This window comes from Pogoniulus pusillus, chromosome 3 (assembly GCF_015220805.1).
Source record: "Pogoniulus pusillus isolate bPogPus1 chromosome 3, bPogPus1.pri, whole genome shotgun sequence".
In the NCBI taxonomy this organism is placed as follows: domain Eukaryota; kingdom Metazoa; phylum Chordata; class Aves; order Piciformes; family Lybiidae; genus Pogoniulus; species Pogoniulus pusillus.
The window spans coordinates 19,483,205-19,502,173 of record NC_087266.1 but is presented as its reverse complement, the minus strand read 5'-3'; the positions used below and the strand labels follow the sequence as shown (position 1 = coordinate 19,502,173).

General features: G+C 39.8%; 1 protein-coding gene across 4 annotated transcripts in view; it reads right to left on the bottom strand.

Annotated features, from left to right (window-relative positions):
- The window catches only part of IFT88 (intraflagellar transport 88), a 52,778-nt gene extending 38,234 nt beyond the window's left edge, over positions 1-14,544 (bottom strand). The window contains exons 1-14 of one of the 4 annotated variants that reach the window (XM_064171654.1): positions 14,442-14,544; positions 13,016-13,109; positions 11,838-11,900; positions 11,009-11,065; positions 9,413-9,466; positions 7,597-7,660; positions 7,451-7,520; positions 6,374-6,464; positions 4,705-4,809; positions 2,542-2,644; positions 1,837-1,951; positions 1,506-1,737; positions 561-631; positions 10-96 (exon numbers count right to left, since the gene is read on the bottom strand). In XM_064171654.1, coding sequence (XP_064027724.1) covers positions 10-96; positions 561-631; positions 1,506-1,737; positions 1,837-1,951; positions 2,542-2,644; positions 4,705-4,809; positions 6,374-6,464; positions 7,451-7,520; positions 7,597-7,660; positions 9,413-9,466; positions 11,009-11,065; positions 11,838-11,900; positions 13,016-13,105 — 1,202 coding nt within the window. In that variant the 5' untranslated portion in view covers positions 13,106-13,109; positions 14,442-14,544. Of the gene's footprint in view, positions 1-9; positions 97-560; positions 632-1,505; positions 1,738-1,836; positions 1,952-2,541; positions 2,645-4,704; positions 4,810-6,373; positions 6,465-7,450; positions 7,521-7,596; positions 7,661-9,412; positions 9,467-11,008; positions 11,066-11,837; positions 11,901-13,015; positions 13,110-14,437 lie in introns of all 4 variants that reach the window. The other 3 variants (XM_064171623.1, XM_064171634.1, XM_064171644.1) reach the window with 3 other exon arrangements.
- Positions 14,545-18,969: the final 4,425 nt, after the last annotated feature.

Genomic DNA, 18,969 nt, shown 5'->3' with positions numbered 1-18,969 from the left:
GACTCTTACCAGTCATAGCCCACTGCAAAAGATGTCTCAATCACAGGCGCAATAAGTTTGGCAGCTGTCATGATGTATTCCTCTGCCATGGATTTCCTAAGGAAACAAACAAATACACACAACACAAAAACCCAATACATAAACACATCACCATTTCAAAAAATATGTAGAGAAAGAAGAACCAAACCTTGTTCTTGTTTCTTTCTGCACTGACAAATTTACAATTCAATCCAACCAGTCTCCTCTCACTGCCCCTGCCCTGTACTTTGATAAAGCTCTCCATCTTTTCTGTTTCCCTTTCATTGCACAATGCAGTTATATTTTTAAAGCCATCCAATGCTGCAAACTGTAAGCACTGAAACCTATAGCATTGGGGATAGAAATTCTACTTTAGTGCAGTATATTAAACTGAGTGATACAACCAGTTCTTCCAAGAACAAGTCTCCATAAGAACTGGGGACACTTCCGTGATAAGAGATGTAGACATGGAAGAAGACTGATAGTTTCAGAAGCTAAAATTCATGGCACTACAGTCAAGAAAGAACAGAATCCACCATTACCTCTCACGTTCTATTTGTCTTAAGCTGTCATTTTTAATGGCTTCGATTAGTAGATTTGTATGTGGATCATCCTGGAGAGAAGCAAAACAAATGCAAATTATGCCAGCCCACATTAATTATTTTATACACAATATCACTGTGAACATAAAATTGATGCAAATTACATAGTTTATATAATGTCAGTTACTTTTCACAATTCAAAAAAATTAGCCTTGGTTTTAAGTAGTTTTCTAACCACAACACCTGAAATTTGGCATTACGACCACTTTAACCCTGTTTTTCTGCAGGTATATGTGGCCATAGCTCACATTAACTGCACCCATTAATAACCCTAATGTCATGTATGTCAGAGTAGGAAGGCTGAAAATCACAGTGAGAATATTCACATACTTAAAAATAAGAGCATGCTTAAGCATTTACTGAACTGCAGTGACATTCAGCAGCTGACTTGTGCAACAATTTCTCCTTAAAATAAACCACAAGGATTACCTTGTAGCTTCCATCACACATTTCTGTTAGATCTAAAAGAACTAATGCAGCTATGCTGGGTAGACATTCCTTCCTGATTTACTGGGGAGAGATCACATATTTACACAATAAAGACCAGAAGGAAACTTTCTGATCTTTTCTCTTACCTCTTCATGACAAAATGCTGAGCTTGGAGTCACTGTTAAAACTATAGCTTGCCTATACTAAGAAAGAGCTTCTATAGTTTAAAGCTTCTCTTCCAATCAATGACCTTACATAGTCTTCAATTAATTCAACTATGTTAATTATGCTTACTGTTAGATTTCTAACAAAAGTCATTTTACACATAAAGACATCAGTTTGCATATTCAGTGCAATCCAAGCATTCAATATCTCTCCTCCTTTCTCCTCATTTACAATACACAGACACAGTTTATTTTGTTTAAACACAGATGAGTTAATTTTTTTCAAACTTACGTTTGGGGAAATGTACTTATCGTCATAATCCACTTCCAAGGGAACTGCAATCAGATTTTGGAAGGCTTTTTTCATTTGCTCACTGTTTCCAACAGCAAAATAACATAGGATCAAGTTGAAGCCTGCCTTCAGGTTTGGGGACATGCTCATTATGTGTTCAAATGAAGAACATGCATCAATATATTGGCCAGTTTTAATAAATGCCACGCCGATATTTTGCATTATTTTAATCCTAAGTAAAGAAATCAAGATTAGGTTACATTTTTAACTACCAAATCATACTAGCTCCAAAACTTGCATTTCAGACCAATGCCTACTAGTAGAAACTTACCTCATCTCTTTGTGGACACTAGGAATCTGGTCTAGAGCCATACGGTAGAATTTGATAGCTTTGGAATAGTTCCGTTGTTTTAAATATATATTTCCCATATTCACCTTCAGTCTGCCTAGCAAAAGAAGTCAGCCAGTCACAGCCTTCCAAAGTACAGTTACACCATTTTTTTGTTTCAAAGTGATAGTGTAACAACCTAATGAATGTCTTTGTTATATGGCAATAGTATCCCTTTAAAGAAGCACTGCACAGAACAACCTTCTGTGAATTTTCACCCAGAAGGAGATGAAGTAGTAATGAAACCTAGAAAAGAACTACAATGTTAAGATGTATTCTGATTTTTATTGTGAATTGAGGGATGAGGTAGAGATTATTTTTGAGAAAAGTGCATTGCAGGAGTCTCAAAGACGTGCAAAATACTACAAAGAAGCTTCCAGAAGAGCAAAGATGAGTCAAATGTGAAAAAAAATAGCATTAGAGCAAAGTCTGTGCCACATGAGAAAATTCATCTTTTAGCCTATAGAAAGAAAAAGACTCATCAGTTGGAAAGCCAAGCCACATTAAATTATACATTCAGAGATCATGCAAATCTGCCATTCACTCTGGCAGACATGAGGGTGTGATCTCAGAGTCAACACCGTGCACATGAAGTCCTCATTTTGAATGCTTCATTACCAATTTTAATCAACCTTGAATGCAACCTACCTCCATTGCTAAACATCTTATTCTTCACTATAACTTGGTAAGTATTCAATGCTTCAGCATACATTTCATTAGCAGCATACTGACTGGCCAGATTGAAAAGAACCTATAGAAAAAAAGGAATTATAGGTACAAGACAATATGTTGGCCTTTCAAGAGTAACAATATAATTCAAATTGATTTTACCTCAGAAGCACTGTTTTTACCAGTTTTAAGCTTCCCATCTTTAATATTCCTCTGGTTTTGTAAACTGACATAGAGGAAAGAAGTTTCAAATCCATTCATTCTAGGTAATTCTTCTGGTTTTGTACTTAAATAACTACCACTAAAAATGACATTAAAAGGGCCTTAGCCATAGGTAAAAACAATGTTACAATGTTACACTGCAAGGCTATTAAAAAACACTCACACAAGATAATTTTCAGAAACTGTAATTTGTGAGTCCTAACATGTGAAAAATGGTCCTTCTATCTGTGGATTTTTCAAACTGATGTTTCAAAATAGAACTTATTTTAGTGTCAGCTAAAGCACCTGCACACTTCTTCCCCAGCTTTATTCTGACTTTCACCATAAAATAAATTACTAGGTCTGCCTAATTCAATGTATTCATTGACAATAATTTTCTCTATAGCACTACCTGGAGTACAACTTTAAATACCCTAAAATATTTTTATATAAAGTACATTGTATCCTTTATTCAAAAAATAAATTAAACCAAAATAACTATTAATTTGAACACTAGAATGTAAATCTGCAAGCCTGCTTTAAGATACAGTATTTAGAAACAACCCTATATTCTATTTCCTGTAATGCATTCTCCATCACTTCATGGTTGAAGTTAGAAGGTTGTGTGATCTCTCCAGTTTTCTTCTCTCAGCATGGTATGTGTTCTAGACTATTTCTGAAGGACAGGGTTTACACCTGTCATATTTGATATGCAAGTTCTGCATGGGACCAGATAACTGGAAGAGGTTACCATTGGCATCTGTCTTCACATAATGTGACTATGTGGTTTCTATGGTACTTGAAATTGTGAGCTAATAGATTTCACGATGTAAGTGGACCTTTGCAACCCAGTGTTGTTTAACTTGCAGAAGTTACTCACTTTATCTTCATAAACTCCCTTCCGCCCTTAAATGTAGTCCTTAGCTGATCTGGTACATTGCTAGGAGCACTACAACACACTCATCAAACACTGAAAAGTCTCTTTAGCAGTTTTGTAAACAGCACCTTTCATTCACTGAAGATTTCACAGTATCACAGTATCATCAGGATTGGAAGAGACCTCACAGATCATCAAGTCCAACCCTTTAGCACAAGGCTCAAGGCTAGACCATGGCACCAAGTGCCACGTCCAATTCTGCCTTGAACAGCCCCAGGGACGGCGACTCCACCACCTCCTCGGGCAGCCCATTCCAGTGTCCAATGACTCTCTCAGTGACGAACTTTCTCCTCACCTCCAGCCTAAATCTCCCCTGACGAAGCTTGAGGCTGTGTCCTCTCGTTCTGGTGCTGGCCACCTGAGAGAAGAGAGCAACCTCCCCCTGGCCACAACCACCCCTCAGGTAGTTGTAGGCAGCAATAAGGTCACCCCTGAGCCTTCTCTTCTCCAGGCTAAACAATCCCAGCTCCCTCAGCCTCTCCTCGTAGGGCTGTGCTCAAGGCCTCTCACCAGCCTCGTCGCCCTTCTCTGGACATGCTCAAGCATCTCAATGTCCTTCCTAAACTGGGGGGCCCAGAACTGAACACAGTACTCAAGGTGAGGTCTAACCAGTGCAGAGTACAGGGGCAGAATGACCTCCCTGCTCCTTCTGACCACACCATTCCTGATGCAGGCCAGGATGCCACTGGCTCTCTTGGCCACCTGGGCACACTGCTGGCTCATGTTCAGGTGGGTATCAATCAGCACCCCCAGATCCCTCTCTGTCTGGCTGCTCTCCAGCCACTCCGACCCCAGCCTGTATCTCTGCATGGGGTTGCTGTGGCCAAAGTGCAGCACCCTGCACTTGGAGCTATTGAACCCCATCCCATTGGACTCTGCCCATCTGTCCAGGCGGTCAAGGTCCCGCTGCAGAGCCCTTCTGCCCTCCAACCCAGCCACATCTGCCCCCAGCTTAGTGTCATCTGCAAACTTGCTGATGACTGACTCGATTTCTAAGCACTTACAGAGTAAGTGAGGTCTAAGTTGATGTTTTCTGGAGTTGCAATTTGTTCACGTTGTCTCACCAATAGTCTTTCCTTTCTTCCAGCCTCTTTTGCTTTCTCCAGAGCCTTAAATAAAATACTACAATTCAGCAGTGCTTTAAATCTTAAGAATGCAAGATGACAAAAATGCATTCAACACAAGCATGAAAAAATATACTCATGTCCATTTACTTCAGACAGATAAACTGAGTGCCTGAAAAATAGCAATACAACCTACTGAAAGGCATTAATTTCAGTGCCTGAAAAATACCAATACAACCTACTGAAAGGCATTAATCAGCAATAAGCAGAAATACAGCTGTCTAAGTCTGCTTAGCTCTGTAATTTTATGGAATTATAGTCACACACACACATATATTTATATTCCATAATGACTAGATTATGGTGACTCTAGAAGGTTATTCTATTTATATTAATTACAGAAAATACATGTAAATACAGGCCAATGGAAATTGGCATGTTCCACAGTACAGAAGATGTTGGAAAGAAAAGGCAGAAAACAAACACAAGTTATGCAAATGTATGCTGTTCATGCACCTTGATAAATTCTGTATGCTGGTAAATTTGCTCCCCTTTTAGAAAATCTATCTACAGGTGGTATTTCACATGCACTCTTTGTCTTCAAAACATGTGAATTCGATCAAATTAAAAGCCATCTAGCCTAAGATAGGTATTGAGCAGTATTTAAGCAGACCAAGAAAGATGCTTTACCCATATTTGTACTCCTCTTCAGAACACGCTCCTAGACTACAAAATTTTGTAGGCTGAGCAAGAAACATCACCTCTCAAAGTTCTAGTTAATTTCCCCCCCCTTATGGATAAGATGCCATTAACTTGAGAGGGCAAAAGATGACCACAAAGAAAGCCTATTTCCTAAAGAACCCAACATATCTCATTAATTCTAGCAGTTGAGCCTGCTCTGCCTCCAGTAGTTTAGGATCTGGGGCTGGCCAGAATAAATCATATGGAATAGAAGATAAGTCTTGTCCAAAGACAGAAGAGTTAAGAGGATCTTTTGGCATGCTGAAATCCAAGCCTGGTGTGTTTTATTGCCACTGTCCTATGATGTTGACACTTTAGCGTCTCCTTGTTTGAATAAATTGAAAGATTAAAGAGTTCATCTTGTTTATGGTGCAACAAAACTAATACAGTGTCTACCATATGCTATAGTACCAAGCAGTCTCTGACAGGGAAGGACACTGTAGAGGTGGCTTAAATGAAACTGACTCTAGTGTTGAGCACCAGTCCTGGATGAAAATTACCTTACCCAAAAACCCAAACAACATCAATGAAAGAGAATGTCACTCAGACAAGATCCTTACACACCTAAGGATCAAATGCTATAAAAATGACAATTAGGAGCCTAGTATTGAAGAATGGCTCCCTGCTCCCACAGAGCCCACAGGTTAGACTTGTCAAATCTGTGCCACTATGACTAAATGATCAGACCCATTGGAAGAGGCAAATGGAGGAAGGAGTTTTTGTAACACTGAAGTCTTAAGAAATACATATACATTTTTTTAAAATACAAGGTATCACTGGATGAGAGTAGTCATAATAAAATTATAATTAAGATTATTTTAATAATTTGAAATAATAGCAAGTGTGAAGTGAAATCCAGAAAAACTACCAATTTCAAGTCTCCACAACTGTTGGCAATGCAGCTTTCTTCAACCAGTTCATTCACTTTTTTTTCCAACTGCCTAATCTTCTCTTCTGAACTAAAATAGAAATAACAATAAAATCATTAGCACTATTAATGTAACTACAAACACTAAGCTTTGATACTTGATAGTCTCAATAAACCTCACATGTCACAACTAACTGGCTTTCCCAGAATAACAAAACATAATGGGAAACTATGCTCAGAGAAAATCCCCAAAGACATCACATTGACACTTGTGAGAACAGAGAACTAGGAAAACATAAATCCTCTTAAAAGAACAAGACAGACATGCAAATTTCATGAACCAAATTTGTTCACAAGTAATGACTGAACAGAGAGGTGTTAAAACCTTCAAATCAAACAGCAAATTAAATGAAATATTGTATTAAAAGCAATTACTGAAACATTTACTTGCACAGAAAATGTAAAGCATAGCTTGTTAATGCAGGTTTTAATAAACAGTTGATAATCATCTAGATTTTTTCCTCAGTTAAACCAGTAGGATGCCTTACTCCTATATAGGTATCTTTGAAGAATAAAACTTCTGTATTGAAAAGCTCACTGACTTTTTTCTCAGTGAACTCCCCAACACTTCTACTAGCCTGCAAAACTTTTACAATGTTAGTTTCACATCAAGTGCAAAGGTCAGGGTGTACAGGGAAAAATAGCACATAAAATTCCCCCTAATTCTTCCCAGGGAGCTGCACAAATCATGGTGTTCTTTGCCTCTAACACACTCTTACATAATCCTCCACAATTCTATATAATTACCACAGTATTTGTGTGTCAAGAACCACACCGAATTTGCTGAGCTACCATCAGAACCAGAAATAACTGAAATTAGACGTTCCTGAAAGTCAGTGCAACAGCTCTGATAAGACAGCTAACCATGTGCAGAAATGTTTCTGGTGTTATCCCATAGAACCAAGTTTGGTAACCCTCAAGGTTTCATAGTTGCCTTGATGTTTTTAAATTCTACCCACAGTTGGCTTTTCCTTGCTGTTAAACCTTTGAAATAATTCACCACAAATCTGAACAAACCTGTCTGCATTTTTCATTTCCAGAGGTGGAGCAGGACCTCTTGCTTGGCCAAGAGGATCAAATGAAGAACCTATAAAATTAAGAGAGTACTGAAAATAGTAAAATAACATCGCCCTCTTGCAGATGACAATTTCTACAAACTGTACCTCTCACAGATGCCTTAGTGTAACCTGCAGCATGCACTGCTGTCATTGGTCGAGCAACTCCATCCTTAAATAAAAAGGAAGACATATTGAAATAATCTTCCTAATCAGATCGTGGACAGTATGGACATCAGTTACATATTACAAAACCTATAAATACAAAAAGCAGTTGTTACCACCTCAGTAAACACTTCACATGACTTAATATGGGTTTGCCCAGCCTTGAGAAAAGAAGGCTTAGGTGAGACTTTATCATCATATTCCAGTATTTAAAGGATGGTTACAAAAAAGATGGAGACTCTCCTTCAATAAGGAGTCACATGGAAAAGGTAAGGACCAATGGGTAAAAGCTACTGCTGGCAAGATTCCAACTGGACACAGGAGGAAAACTGTGCATGATGAGAACAATCAGCCACTGGAATAATCTCCCTGGGGCAGTGGTGGGCTCCTCAACACTAGATGCTTGTAAGATCTGCCTGGACAGGGTGCTGGTCCATCTTGTCTAAACTGTGCTGTGGCAAAGAAAGGATGGGTAAGATGATCCTTGAGGTCCCTTCCAAACTAGTGTTCTATGATAACTGTGTACAAAGTAGAGAGGGAAATACTATTGGAAAACTGTAACTGACACAAAGGAACAGTTACTTTGTGCAAATTTTACACTAATTTGGAATATTTACATTTCAAACATGTTATTTTCAGAAAATCCTTAAGAATTGTTGGTCTTGAGATCAGTAATGTGTCTAGCTTAATCTCACACTCACCTGTTTTTTAATTTTTTTATTGACAGTAAAGAGAATCATATGAAACTATGGATCAGAATGTTCTCCTGTGTCTAAAGCAAGAGAGGCACAAGCAAATTTTTCTTGGTATTTCTAACTTATTACTGTCTCTCAACACAAGAATATCTTATCTCACTCCATGCCAGTTTATTAAACTTCTCTGTCAGGACACAGACTGCACCAATAAACCTTAATGGCCCTCACCAGACTCAACTGGGGCTTCCAGCCCCACATCCTAACAGGAGTTTATTTTAAGCCCCCTCCGCCCTGAACTTTACTGGAATACTACTGTTTTCCACATCAGTTACAGCTATGTCCAGCCACAGACTCCCTTGACCTGTATTTCAACCTGTGGACTGACCTGGTGTGATGTTAGCCTTGCTTTGTCACTATGGACCTGGCCAGTAACCACTGGTGCCAACTCAGGCCTATGTACTGACTTTGTGGTGTGACCTTGTATCTGCATCATCATCATGACACTGTCTTATATTCTGGACTTCCAGGTGATCATGGCCAGCATTTTTGTGTAGATCCTACTTGCTGTGCTCAGGTATTATGGGACTAGGTCCTGGCTGGTGAGGTGTCTACACTGTTGGTGATGTGATTTCCCTCTGACCCTTCCCTTAAGCCTTACGCTTGACAGTACCCAATAATTCCTGTTTCCCCCTTGGGCTGGCACAAAAGAATATAGTAGCTATAGATATATCTAACATTAAGTCAATATACTTAGGGAAGGTGGTGGGAAAGTTATTGGCAAATTGCAGCGGAGTAGAAGTACGTAAGAAGAACATGAAAACCAGGAGGCCTTTCTTCCCTATTTCAACAAAAAAGAATTTCCATTGCATGACAATAACTGTTAAAACAGACTACCTTGGTATTGCTTCAAATCCTGTGCTCAAATAAAATACTCACCACAACCTTAAAAAAAAAGACAAATAAAAACAGTGTAATGATTTACATTATTTCAATGAAGTGCTTGCACGTATCAGAAAGCTTCATTATTCCAAATCAATATAAAATGTAAATATTGAAACTTTTACCTGCATAGCTCCTGTTGTTGGTCTTCCCATAGATGAATTTAAACTTGCCTTTGACTATAAAAAACAAGTAAATAGTTTGAAAAAAAAAACACTAGCAAATCATTAGAAATCTATAAAGTCTTCCCAGTACTGAATTTCAAGAGTTCATCTAACTCTTGTGTAAGTTCACACCAAAATTCCTATCTATGTTAACTCAGCAGACTTAAAGACATTGAAGGCTTCAGTTAACACAAATTCACAGTACTGTTTTTTATGTATTTGAATATTTCTGACAGCCCTTTTAAAATAATAAAATACAGATATTTATTTGAGGCAGCAGTGCTTCCCATTATTCAGTTACTGAAATTACTACCTTTGAATTGAAAAAGTAATTTACACAAAATACTTCATTAAGCTTCTGAGTACAGCTGAGAAGGTATTAATATAGGGGTAGATTTCAAGTCATACTTCCATTAAGATATATTTTACAATATATACAGATATACTTTAAAATTGTCAATATCTTTTCTATTAGCTGACATGTTGTATATAGTCCTTGTGTAGTAGTGTTACAAAGAAACAAATGTGAAATATGTAGTAGTAAGTGCTAAAGATTGCTACAAGTATGTAATACAAGCAGACAAAATCAAAGAGTTTTCCAGCCATGAAAAAGTATTTCCCTAATTCTCACTCAGAGGCTTATGTTGGGTTTGTTTTGGTTGTTTTTTCTGTAATGGCTGAACCTATACTAACAAGGACATATGTGCAAAGTAAAGGATGTAGGAGATTTCTAGCTCTGTAAATGTAAATAAACACTTCAGTCTTTATTATCTTTATGAAATACCATTTTGTGCATCCTTTAACAAGACACTATTTCCTGTCACAGCACGTTACTAACACAACTGTTGAGAAAAGGCAGTCTCAAAGGGAATAAATCCAAAGCAGGTAACAGAAGGTTCAAAGTAAAGGTTGTACTTCAATGACTTATAATCAAATTTAGGTGTTCTTGAAATCGTTACCTATCTAACTTGCATAAGAGCAACGTGATCTCCTTTCTTTATTTGTCATAAAAATTAGAGGACTTTTGTATCCAAGAGCATTACCTTTTCAAATTTGACTGAGATAGTCTAACAGGTTGAATATTTCTTGGGATAAGGGGACAGTGGGCATAACACTACCACACAACCTGTTTCCACAGAAAACCAGGTTAAAGTGTTAAGAGTGTACCAAAGAATATAACCAACTTTCTTTTCTGATTAAACTAAATATGATGTGGAAGCCTGTATTTTTTAAGACTTATTTTCACCTTTTCTTTTCAGAAAACTTTTCCAAGCCCAAATAACAACCCATCCAGTTCTCCCTGCAAATAAAACAATCAGGGTAATACCTTGTATTCTACTGCTTTAGGCAGTATGCAAGTTGATTTGCAAATGGTTTGTGAGAAAAAACAAAAATCTGTAACCATGCCTTGATCAACAGCAGAGTTGTAAAATTAAAATTAATGAATGCAGGTAGTTTACTGTAAAAATACTTTAGAAGATCCCTTTATGCAAAAGATTAAATTATAAATTTACTTTTAGCTCACTTTCATTAAGAACACAATAGAATAAAAAATACCCCAAATCCAGTAGCTAAAGGTCTTGAAGCTGATGTACCAGGAATTTTGGCTGTCATCTGGGTGGGAGAAAAACAAACAAACAAAACTACCAACAACAGTAAACAGTAAAAAACACAGAGAAAACCAAACCACAAAGCAATCACCAAAAACCACAAATCCCACCCACCAAAAAAACAAACAAACAAAAAAAAAACCAAACACACACCCACCACCACCAATTAATAACCAGACATGTTTATTATCATTCTTTATTCTATAGTTTCTGTGGTGAGTTCATAGAAATAATGCTTTAATTCTTATAGAAAAGATTCTCATCATAGAGCCAGATTATGCTGACAAAGAAGTAGCATTAATCAGATAGCTTCAGCTCTTCCTTTGACATACAGTATATCCTTCTAAAGTGCAGGTGATATACATAGTTTTGAAAATAGATACAAGATTAAGCCACAGCTAAATAAAAGTTTAAAAAAACTAATGTAAATTACAGGAATATGAAGGAAAAAAAGAATAGTAACACATGTGTTTTCTAAATTCCATGTCAATGAAGCATTTTATCTGCAGCATATTAAACAAAGATCTTTCAAAACAAATAATTTTGCTCTTTGGCATGGTTTTATCTCATCTCATCAATCAGGAATAGACATTTTCAACTGAAGTTCCTTGTTTGCTCTATCTTAATTATTCTTAAGAACTCTAAGGAAATTTTACTCTGCTCCTTTTTTTCTTTATTTTTCATATAAGGGATTTCCAAGTTTCTACAAGTGCCAATCAGAGTTAGGGATCTAGAAAATATCTACACTACTGCAACACACTTTAAAAGGTACTTACAGGAGGTCTTCTACCATGACTTGTTCTTGCTGCCTGTTGAAAAGCCACATCATTTTCTAAATCCTAGAAAAGACAAAATAAAAATATTAACCTTTTTGAAAGCACACTACCCAAAGCCACAATACCAGAAACTTAAAACTACAAAAAGCACAGAGGTTGACAAAAAAAACTCCCAAAAATACTTGAAGATAACTGAATGTCAGGTTATACTGACAAATTATATTAGTTGATCTATATTTTGGTGTATTCTATATTAGGAAATGTAAAAAGTCATTATTCTCAGAAAAATGAAAAAGCTGAGGAAGTGGAATTTTAGGAATTAAATACAGCATAAACTTAATTTCTGTTCAAGTTGACTACTATCACTATTTCTAAATTTTAACATAATGTATTGGCATGAATCATAGAATCAACCAGGTTGGAAGCGACCCCCAAGATCATCCAGTCCAACCTAGCACCCAGCCCTATCCAGTCAACTAGACCATGGCACTAAGTGCCCCATCCAGTCTTTTCTTGAACACCTCCAGGGACAGCGACTCCACCACATCCCTGGAGAGATATTAAAAGCTATTTCAAGTATCTGAGATCATGCTGCAAATCTCATGAATGTAGCACTGGAATTTCACACAAAATTCCATCTTGCAACACTGGCCCTGCTTGGAGCAGGGTGGTGGGTTAGGACCAAATGTTCTCCCTTGCTGTTCCAATTCCACTAAGCCAGCTGCAGTCTGCAGGGTTACCCTAAATCATCCCAGATGTTCTACCAATTACACAAAGACCTGTAGGTCTTCACTCTTTTGCTACCTTCTTTGGATGCAGTACAATAACAGAGCAATGACCTATCAGCCAGTAGGCTGAAAACTTGCTCCTGCACACTGTCTGAGAAACACCATGCTGAAAAGGCCTGAATGCACAAAAATAACTTCCACATACTTCATAAATTCCAATAATTTAAGCTATACATGTATACATCAGATGATACATGGGTATTTTGTTGGAATAGAAAATCACCAAATCACCCCAAAAAATAACTATCCAAAAAGATTTTGGTGGAATTTCACCTATTCACATCAAAGCAACAGTACACTTGTGCATTACTGTACCTATACGTTCTTATCTTTTATTTAGAAGTTAAAATCTGAGGTATGGGAAAGGTGGAAGGCAGCAAGTATTTTTACCTCTGTGTCAAACGTGGGATTATAATCATTGTAGCCAGAATAAAGATCATCTTCATCAGCCTCAGGAGCCAGATGTACATTTTGCATCATTTTTCTGTGAAATGTTTAACACCAAATATTATCTCACTGATTTTATATAAATCCTTTTTTTAAAGTAAAATATAAATACCAAGAAAGTTCACAAGTTCAAAAGAGCTCTTATTTCAGATTTTAATTGCTGTCTTTGAAATTAAACATAGTAATAAAAAAAGTGCAGGGGTCACCTACAAACAATATTAAATGGTACCACTTCATACAAATATGTTTTGTAATGGGTTTATACCAATCATGAAAGCAGTCTTCAAGATATGTACTGTTAAAACGAAATCATCCTAACAGGTATTGCTTTTTTGAATGCTATCTTTACATTCTCAGGTTAATTCAGATTTGAGACCATTCTCTCATATTCTACATTTTGTCAGCTAGGAAAAACTGTAACTGTCAGTCTCGTCTGCAGCTCCAAACATTCCTTCCTTTACCTGCATCTTTCATAGAATCATAGAATCAGCCAGGTTAGAAGAGACCTCCAAGATCATCCAGTCCAACCTAGCACCCAGCCCTAACCAATCAACTAGACCATGGCACTAAGTGCCTCATCCAGGCTTTTCTTGAAGACCTCCAGGGACGGTGACTCCACCACCTCCCTGGGCAGCCCATTCCAATGGCAAATCACTCTCTCTGTGAAGAACTTCTTCCTAATATCCAGCCTATACCTACCCTGGCACAACTTGAGACTGTGTCCCCTTGTTCTATTGCTGGTTGCCTGGGAGAAGAGGCCACCCCCCACCTGGCTACAACATCAACACAGCCACAACTATCTCTGTGTGCAACATTCCCCATATAATTTTGGCATTTCGAGTCAAGTAACTTTCAAAAACTAGAATTAAAGAAGCCCGGGCTTCTTTCTTCACAAACATTTCAGTGTCTTATATCTCTGCATTCACCGTGTGGTATTTCCCCCACTGAGGACACTACGGAGATCTCTGCCTATGTTCATAAACATCTTAAGGTAACATCTGATGCCAGCTGCATCCTGCACCACATGCGCTTTAGCAAGGAAGCTCCGGCCAAGGCGAAGCGCCGCACGTCCCACCGAGGGGCCGCTTCCCCTCCCGCAGGAGGAGGTCCTCGCTGCCTCCCGCTCAGCCGGAGCCTCGCCTAAAGCGTGCGGGGTGACACCGCGGCCCGAAAACGAACTGCTCCTATCTGCAGGTTTCCTATGTCAAAGCCCGAAGCAGCGGGCGCCGGCGGCGATGCGCCCCGGTGCGGCCCCGCCTTTTAGAGGGCGGCGAGAAGGTAGCGCCGCGCCCTCGGGCAGACGCGGCAGGTCGGCGAGAGGCTCCGGGAACCAGCGCGACGGTGCCAACGCGGCCTCGCACCCACCCACCACACACAGCCTGCGCTGCGCGGCGATCCGCTCCCTGCTTCCGTCCCGGGCCGCGTTCCTAAGGAGACCGCCGGCCGCTGCACTCCCCGAATGCACCGCGCCCGGTCGGTAACAGATGACAACAGAGCAGGGCATCGCCAGCGGCCGGCGCAGGCGCAGAGCGGCTACCGAGGCCTCTGGCCCCGTGTGGGCATCTCCCGCTGTGGGGGGATGCTGCCGCGGCACTAAGGGGCGCAAGCGCGGGTCGGCTTGGGCGCGCTCCGCCTGGGGGTTAAAAGAAACAAGCTGGGGTCAAAAGAAGCATACTGGGGTGAAGAGAAACAAGCTGGGGTCAAAAGAAGCAAACTGGGCTTACCTTCTTCCCACAATTTAAACAGCAAGGAAATGGTGTCCTACAAAATGCAGAACAAAATGCAGGGAGGAGCCGACACAAATCAAAGCTTCCCATTAACATCTTTTAGATAGGCAGATTTTTGAAGTGGACTAATGTTGATCACTGAACTAAAGCTAAATGAGAACTAGATGCGATTTTTTGCTTGTTCTGTGACTCAGTGTGAATTGATACTGAAAAGAAAGATTTAATTTCCTGAACAAGGTTAGGCCTATTTCCAAGATAGGAGCCTGTGTACTAAGAAATGTCAGTAGTGTCATATGATGGATCCAAGGATCACAGGATATTGGGATTGGAAGCGACCCAAGGAGCTCATTGAGTCCAACCCCCTGCCACAGCAGGACCACACAATCTAGCACAGATCACAGAGGAACGCATCCAGTCAGGCCTTGAAAGTCTCCAGAGGAGACTCCACAACCTCTCTGGGCAGCCTGTGCCAGTGCTCTGTGACCCTTAGACAGTAAAGAAGTTCCCCCTTGTGTTGAGGTGGAACCTCTTGTGCTGCAACTTACACCCATTGCTCCTTGTCCTATCGCAGGGAGCAAGTGAGAAGAGCCTGTCCCCCTCTCCTGACCAGCCCTCAGTCTTCTCTTCTCCAGACTAAACAGCCCCAGGTCCCTCAGCCTCTCCTCATAAGCCATGCCCTCCAGTACCCTAATCATCCTTGTAGCTCTCTGCTGGACCCTCTCCAACAGATTCCTGTCCCTCTTAAACTGAGGAGCCCAAAACTGAACACAGTATTCAAGATGAGGTCTCACAGGGGCAGAATAGAGGGGAAGGAAAACCTCCCTTGATCTGCTGGACACACTCTTCTTAATACACCCCAAGATCCCTTTGGCCTTCTTGGCCACAAGGGCACATTGCTGTGCCATAGTTAACTTGTTATCCACCAGGACTCCCAGTTCCCTCTCCACAGGGCTGCTCTCCAGCAGATCACCTCCCAACCTGTAGTGGTGCAGTTTATTATTCCTTCCCAGGTGCAGGACTCTGCACTTGTCCTTGTTGAACTTCATTTGGTTCCTCTGTGCCCAGCTCTCCAGCCTGTCCAGGTCTCACTGCATGGCTGCACAGCCTTCAGCTGTATCAGCCAAGCCTCCCAGTTTGGTGTCATCAGCAAACCTACTGAGCAGACACTCTGTCCCCTCATCAATGTCACTGATGAAGGTGTTGAACAGGACTGGACCCAGCACTGATCCCTGGGAGAATCCACTGGTTACAGCTCTCCAGCTGGACCTAGCACCACTGATCAAACAAAATTTGTTTCTCCCTATGCTTTCCTCATGTTATAGAAGAAGAACCACTGTTGCTATGGAATATAGAAAACATAAATGGAAACAAGATCTATTTAGACATTGCTGTGTACAAATGGAAGTCTGCCAATGTGTGCATAATATCTACTAACTTTAAAGTTTTTAAGATAAATGGTTCTGAGACATTAAATAGAGAGCAATTCAAATTCAGAATTGATGGAAAATTCTAAACTTCTCCACAATGAGGATTTTAGGGATTTAGGATCATAGAATAATTCGGGCTGTAAAGGACCTCAGAACACCTCTCCCATCCTTATACCTAGTTTAAGTTTATTTGTGTCTCTTTCCCAAGTGAAAAGCCAATCTGCTGTCATTTTATGGTGACAATCAGTATTTTATACTACAGATTTGCTACCGTGAAAGAAAATCCAATCTATTATGGGAAATGGCTTATTGCGTAACTATCAAACTTTGCAATTGAGCATGTTCCATATCTGAGAGCGCTTCATCACAGTGCATGCCTTAAGCATGTTTCTTGAGCTCCAGACTATTACTGACCCATGCAATAGCCTGGAGTGTGGTGGAACTCCATTGGCAGGCACAGCTCTCAGTCAGCAGCTGGCACCTCCAGGCAAAGATCTCATCACAGTCACTGCTCACTCTTGGGGTGCCCAGCCACTCTATTTCTTCCAGTGTGCTGAGAAATCTGCTCTCAAAACTGAAAGGCTCAATAAATAGTTGGTAAGGCTTCCCATCTGCCATAGTCTCTAAATAAAAAAGTGAAGGCCTTAATGTCTTAGAAAATAGATGATTCCTACTGCCATTGTTTACTACTTTCTGGTAGCTGGTATTTTGGACACCGTGACAAGCGTCAGCTGATTTGCCCACAGCAAATCATTACACTCTGAGGTAATTTTCCCATGCCTAGATGGAAAACAGAATAGAGCAAGGATCTCTGAACACGCTTACAGTGTATTTAAGTGAGAAAATATTTGATAAGACCTATTGTACCCTACCCTTGCTTGCCTTATACTAATGACAGAAGAAAGGTGTAAAGACAATATGCAGTACAGTCAGTCAGAACACCCTTTTTATGGTCAGGGTTTGTGAGTGTTTTGCAACGTCAGGGCTTTCTGCTGCTCCTCAAAGTCCTTTCTGAAGAGATAAGGTACAGAGGATATGAGTGAAAAGTCTTTCTAATCAGGCTCCCAACAAGAGGAAGAAAGATAACATAAAGAAGTATTAAGAGATTATCACTTCTTGCATTAACCTGTTCATGTTCCAGGCATGAACCACTTTCACACAGAAACCTTAGACTTTGGCCACAAGAATCATTATCCCTGAAGCTTCTGGAATGTAATTATTTTGCAGAATAACAAACTTCAGCTGAGGAAAAAATCCAGGTTAGTTACTCGCCACAAATTATGATCTTTAGCATAAGAAATATATATACATTTCTAGCCCATCTTTTCTGCCTGTGAGTCCTCATATACAACTGAGCCTATGGTTTTCAGATTTTTCTGATTGCCCTCAGACACATTCATATGTACCCAAGAAGCAGGCACATTCTATGGCAAGAGCTCTGATACCCAGCTTATTCATATTTGTGACCTGAGTGTGATGGTGTCCAGCACATCCTGATGTTTCGAGGGCAGTGGAAATAAGACCCCAAGATAAGGAGTCAGCGTAGCTATCTTGTAAATGGATCAGTGCCAAGGCACCACTGGAATCTGACCATATTCATATTATCAAACTTGCTTACCCTCCAACATGGGTGCACACATTCAAAGCAACTATTAAAACGGAGCCCTGTATGGTCTCTGCCCATACGGGGAACTATGTAGGAGAATGACAAGTAGCTAACACTAGAATGGGCTAACATCAGTCAACTCCAGCATCTGGCCCAGTCCCTGGCAATGCTGCATGTTGCCTTCACAGTCCCTGGCTTAGCTCCTCAGACCTCTCAGCCCAACTACTGCTTCTGACATCCTCAGAACAACATGAGAGTCTCAACACCGGACCTTACTCTTGGGTTGTGATAATAGCACATCTTCTAACAGAGGAGAAACACATATGACATAATTGTCTATTGGTTTTGGCTAAATCAGATAATCTAAAATGTGAAGCTGCCAAAAAAAGGGAAAAGAAGGTAGTAAATTTAGTATACAGCCCAAGCAGCATTGTATGCTGTGAATTCCTGATCATTTTAAGTCACTGCTAAATGAAAGTTGTCACATTCTTTCCTGACCTTCTAATTTCTGTTCCTCTCCCAGAAGAGTCCTCTGACTCATGTTGAGTTAGACACATATGCAGATGAATCAAACTGCAGACCTGATCAGCTTTTTGTTTCATTACCTTTCAAGACATCATGTACCTGATCCAGTAAATTCAGTGAAAATTTAAGGCAGATTAAGGAGACCACAAAGCTATACTGTTAAACAGTATGGATTTCTTTGCCTCTCAACACATAATGCATTTGTCTTTTTGCAGCAGTAACATCACAAATAAGGATTCAAGAAAACTATTCCAGGACCTGCTAACTTGGGTTCAGGGCTTACTGGCCACCATCTGTGTATTACAATCACTGTTAGTGTGTACCTTACCCTTGGCCTGGCAGTGTAACTGTTTGTCTCATCATCCACTAATTGGTGTTTTCAGAAAAAGTAACTCTTAAAATCTTTTAAAAAGTAATTTTCTAGCATTTAATTCTGAATTGACCAGGGAGTCACAATTTTTTTGCTGTACTGTGAAGACCCTCCAGCTAGCTTGACTGCCACAAGCAGTGAAGCTGCATTTATCTATTTCTCTGGGAACTAATGGATCTTGTAAGCATACCTTTAAAAGTTACTGAAAGGACAGAAAATACAAAATACATTTAAAGTTTAAG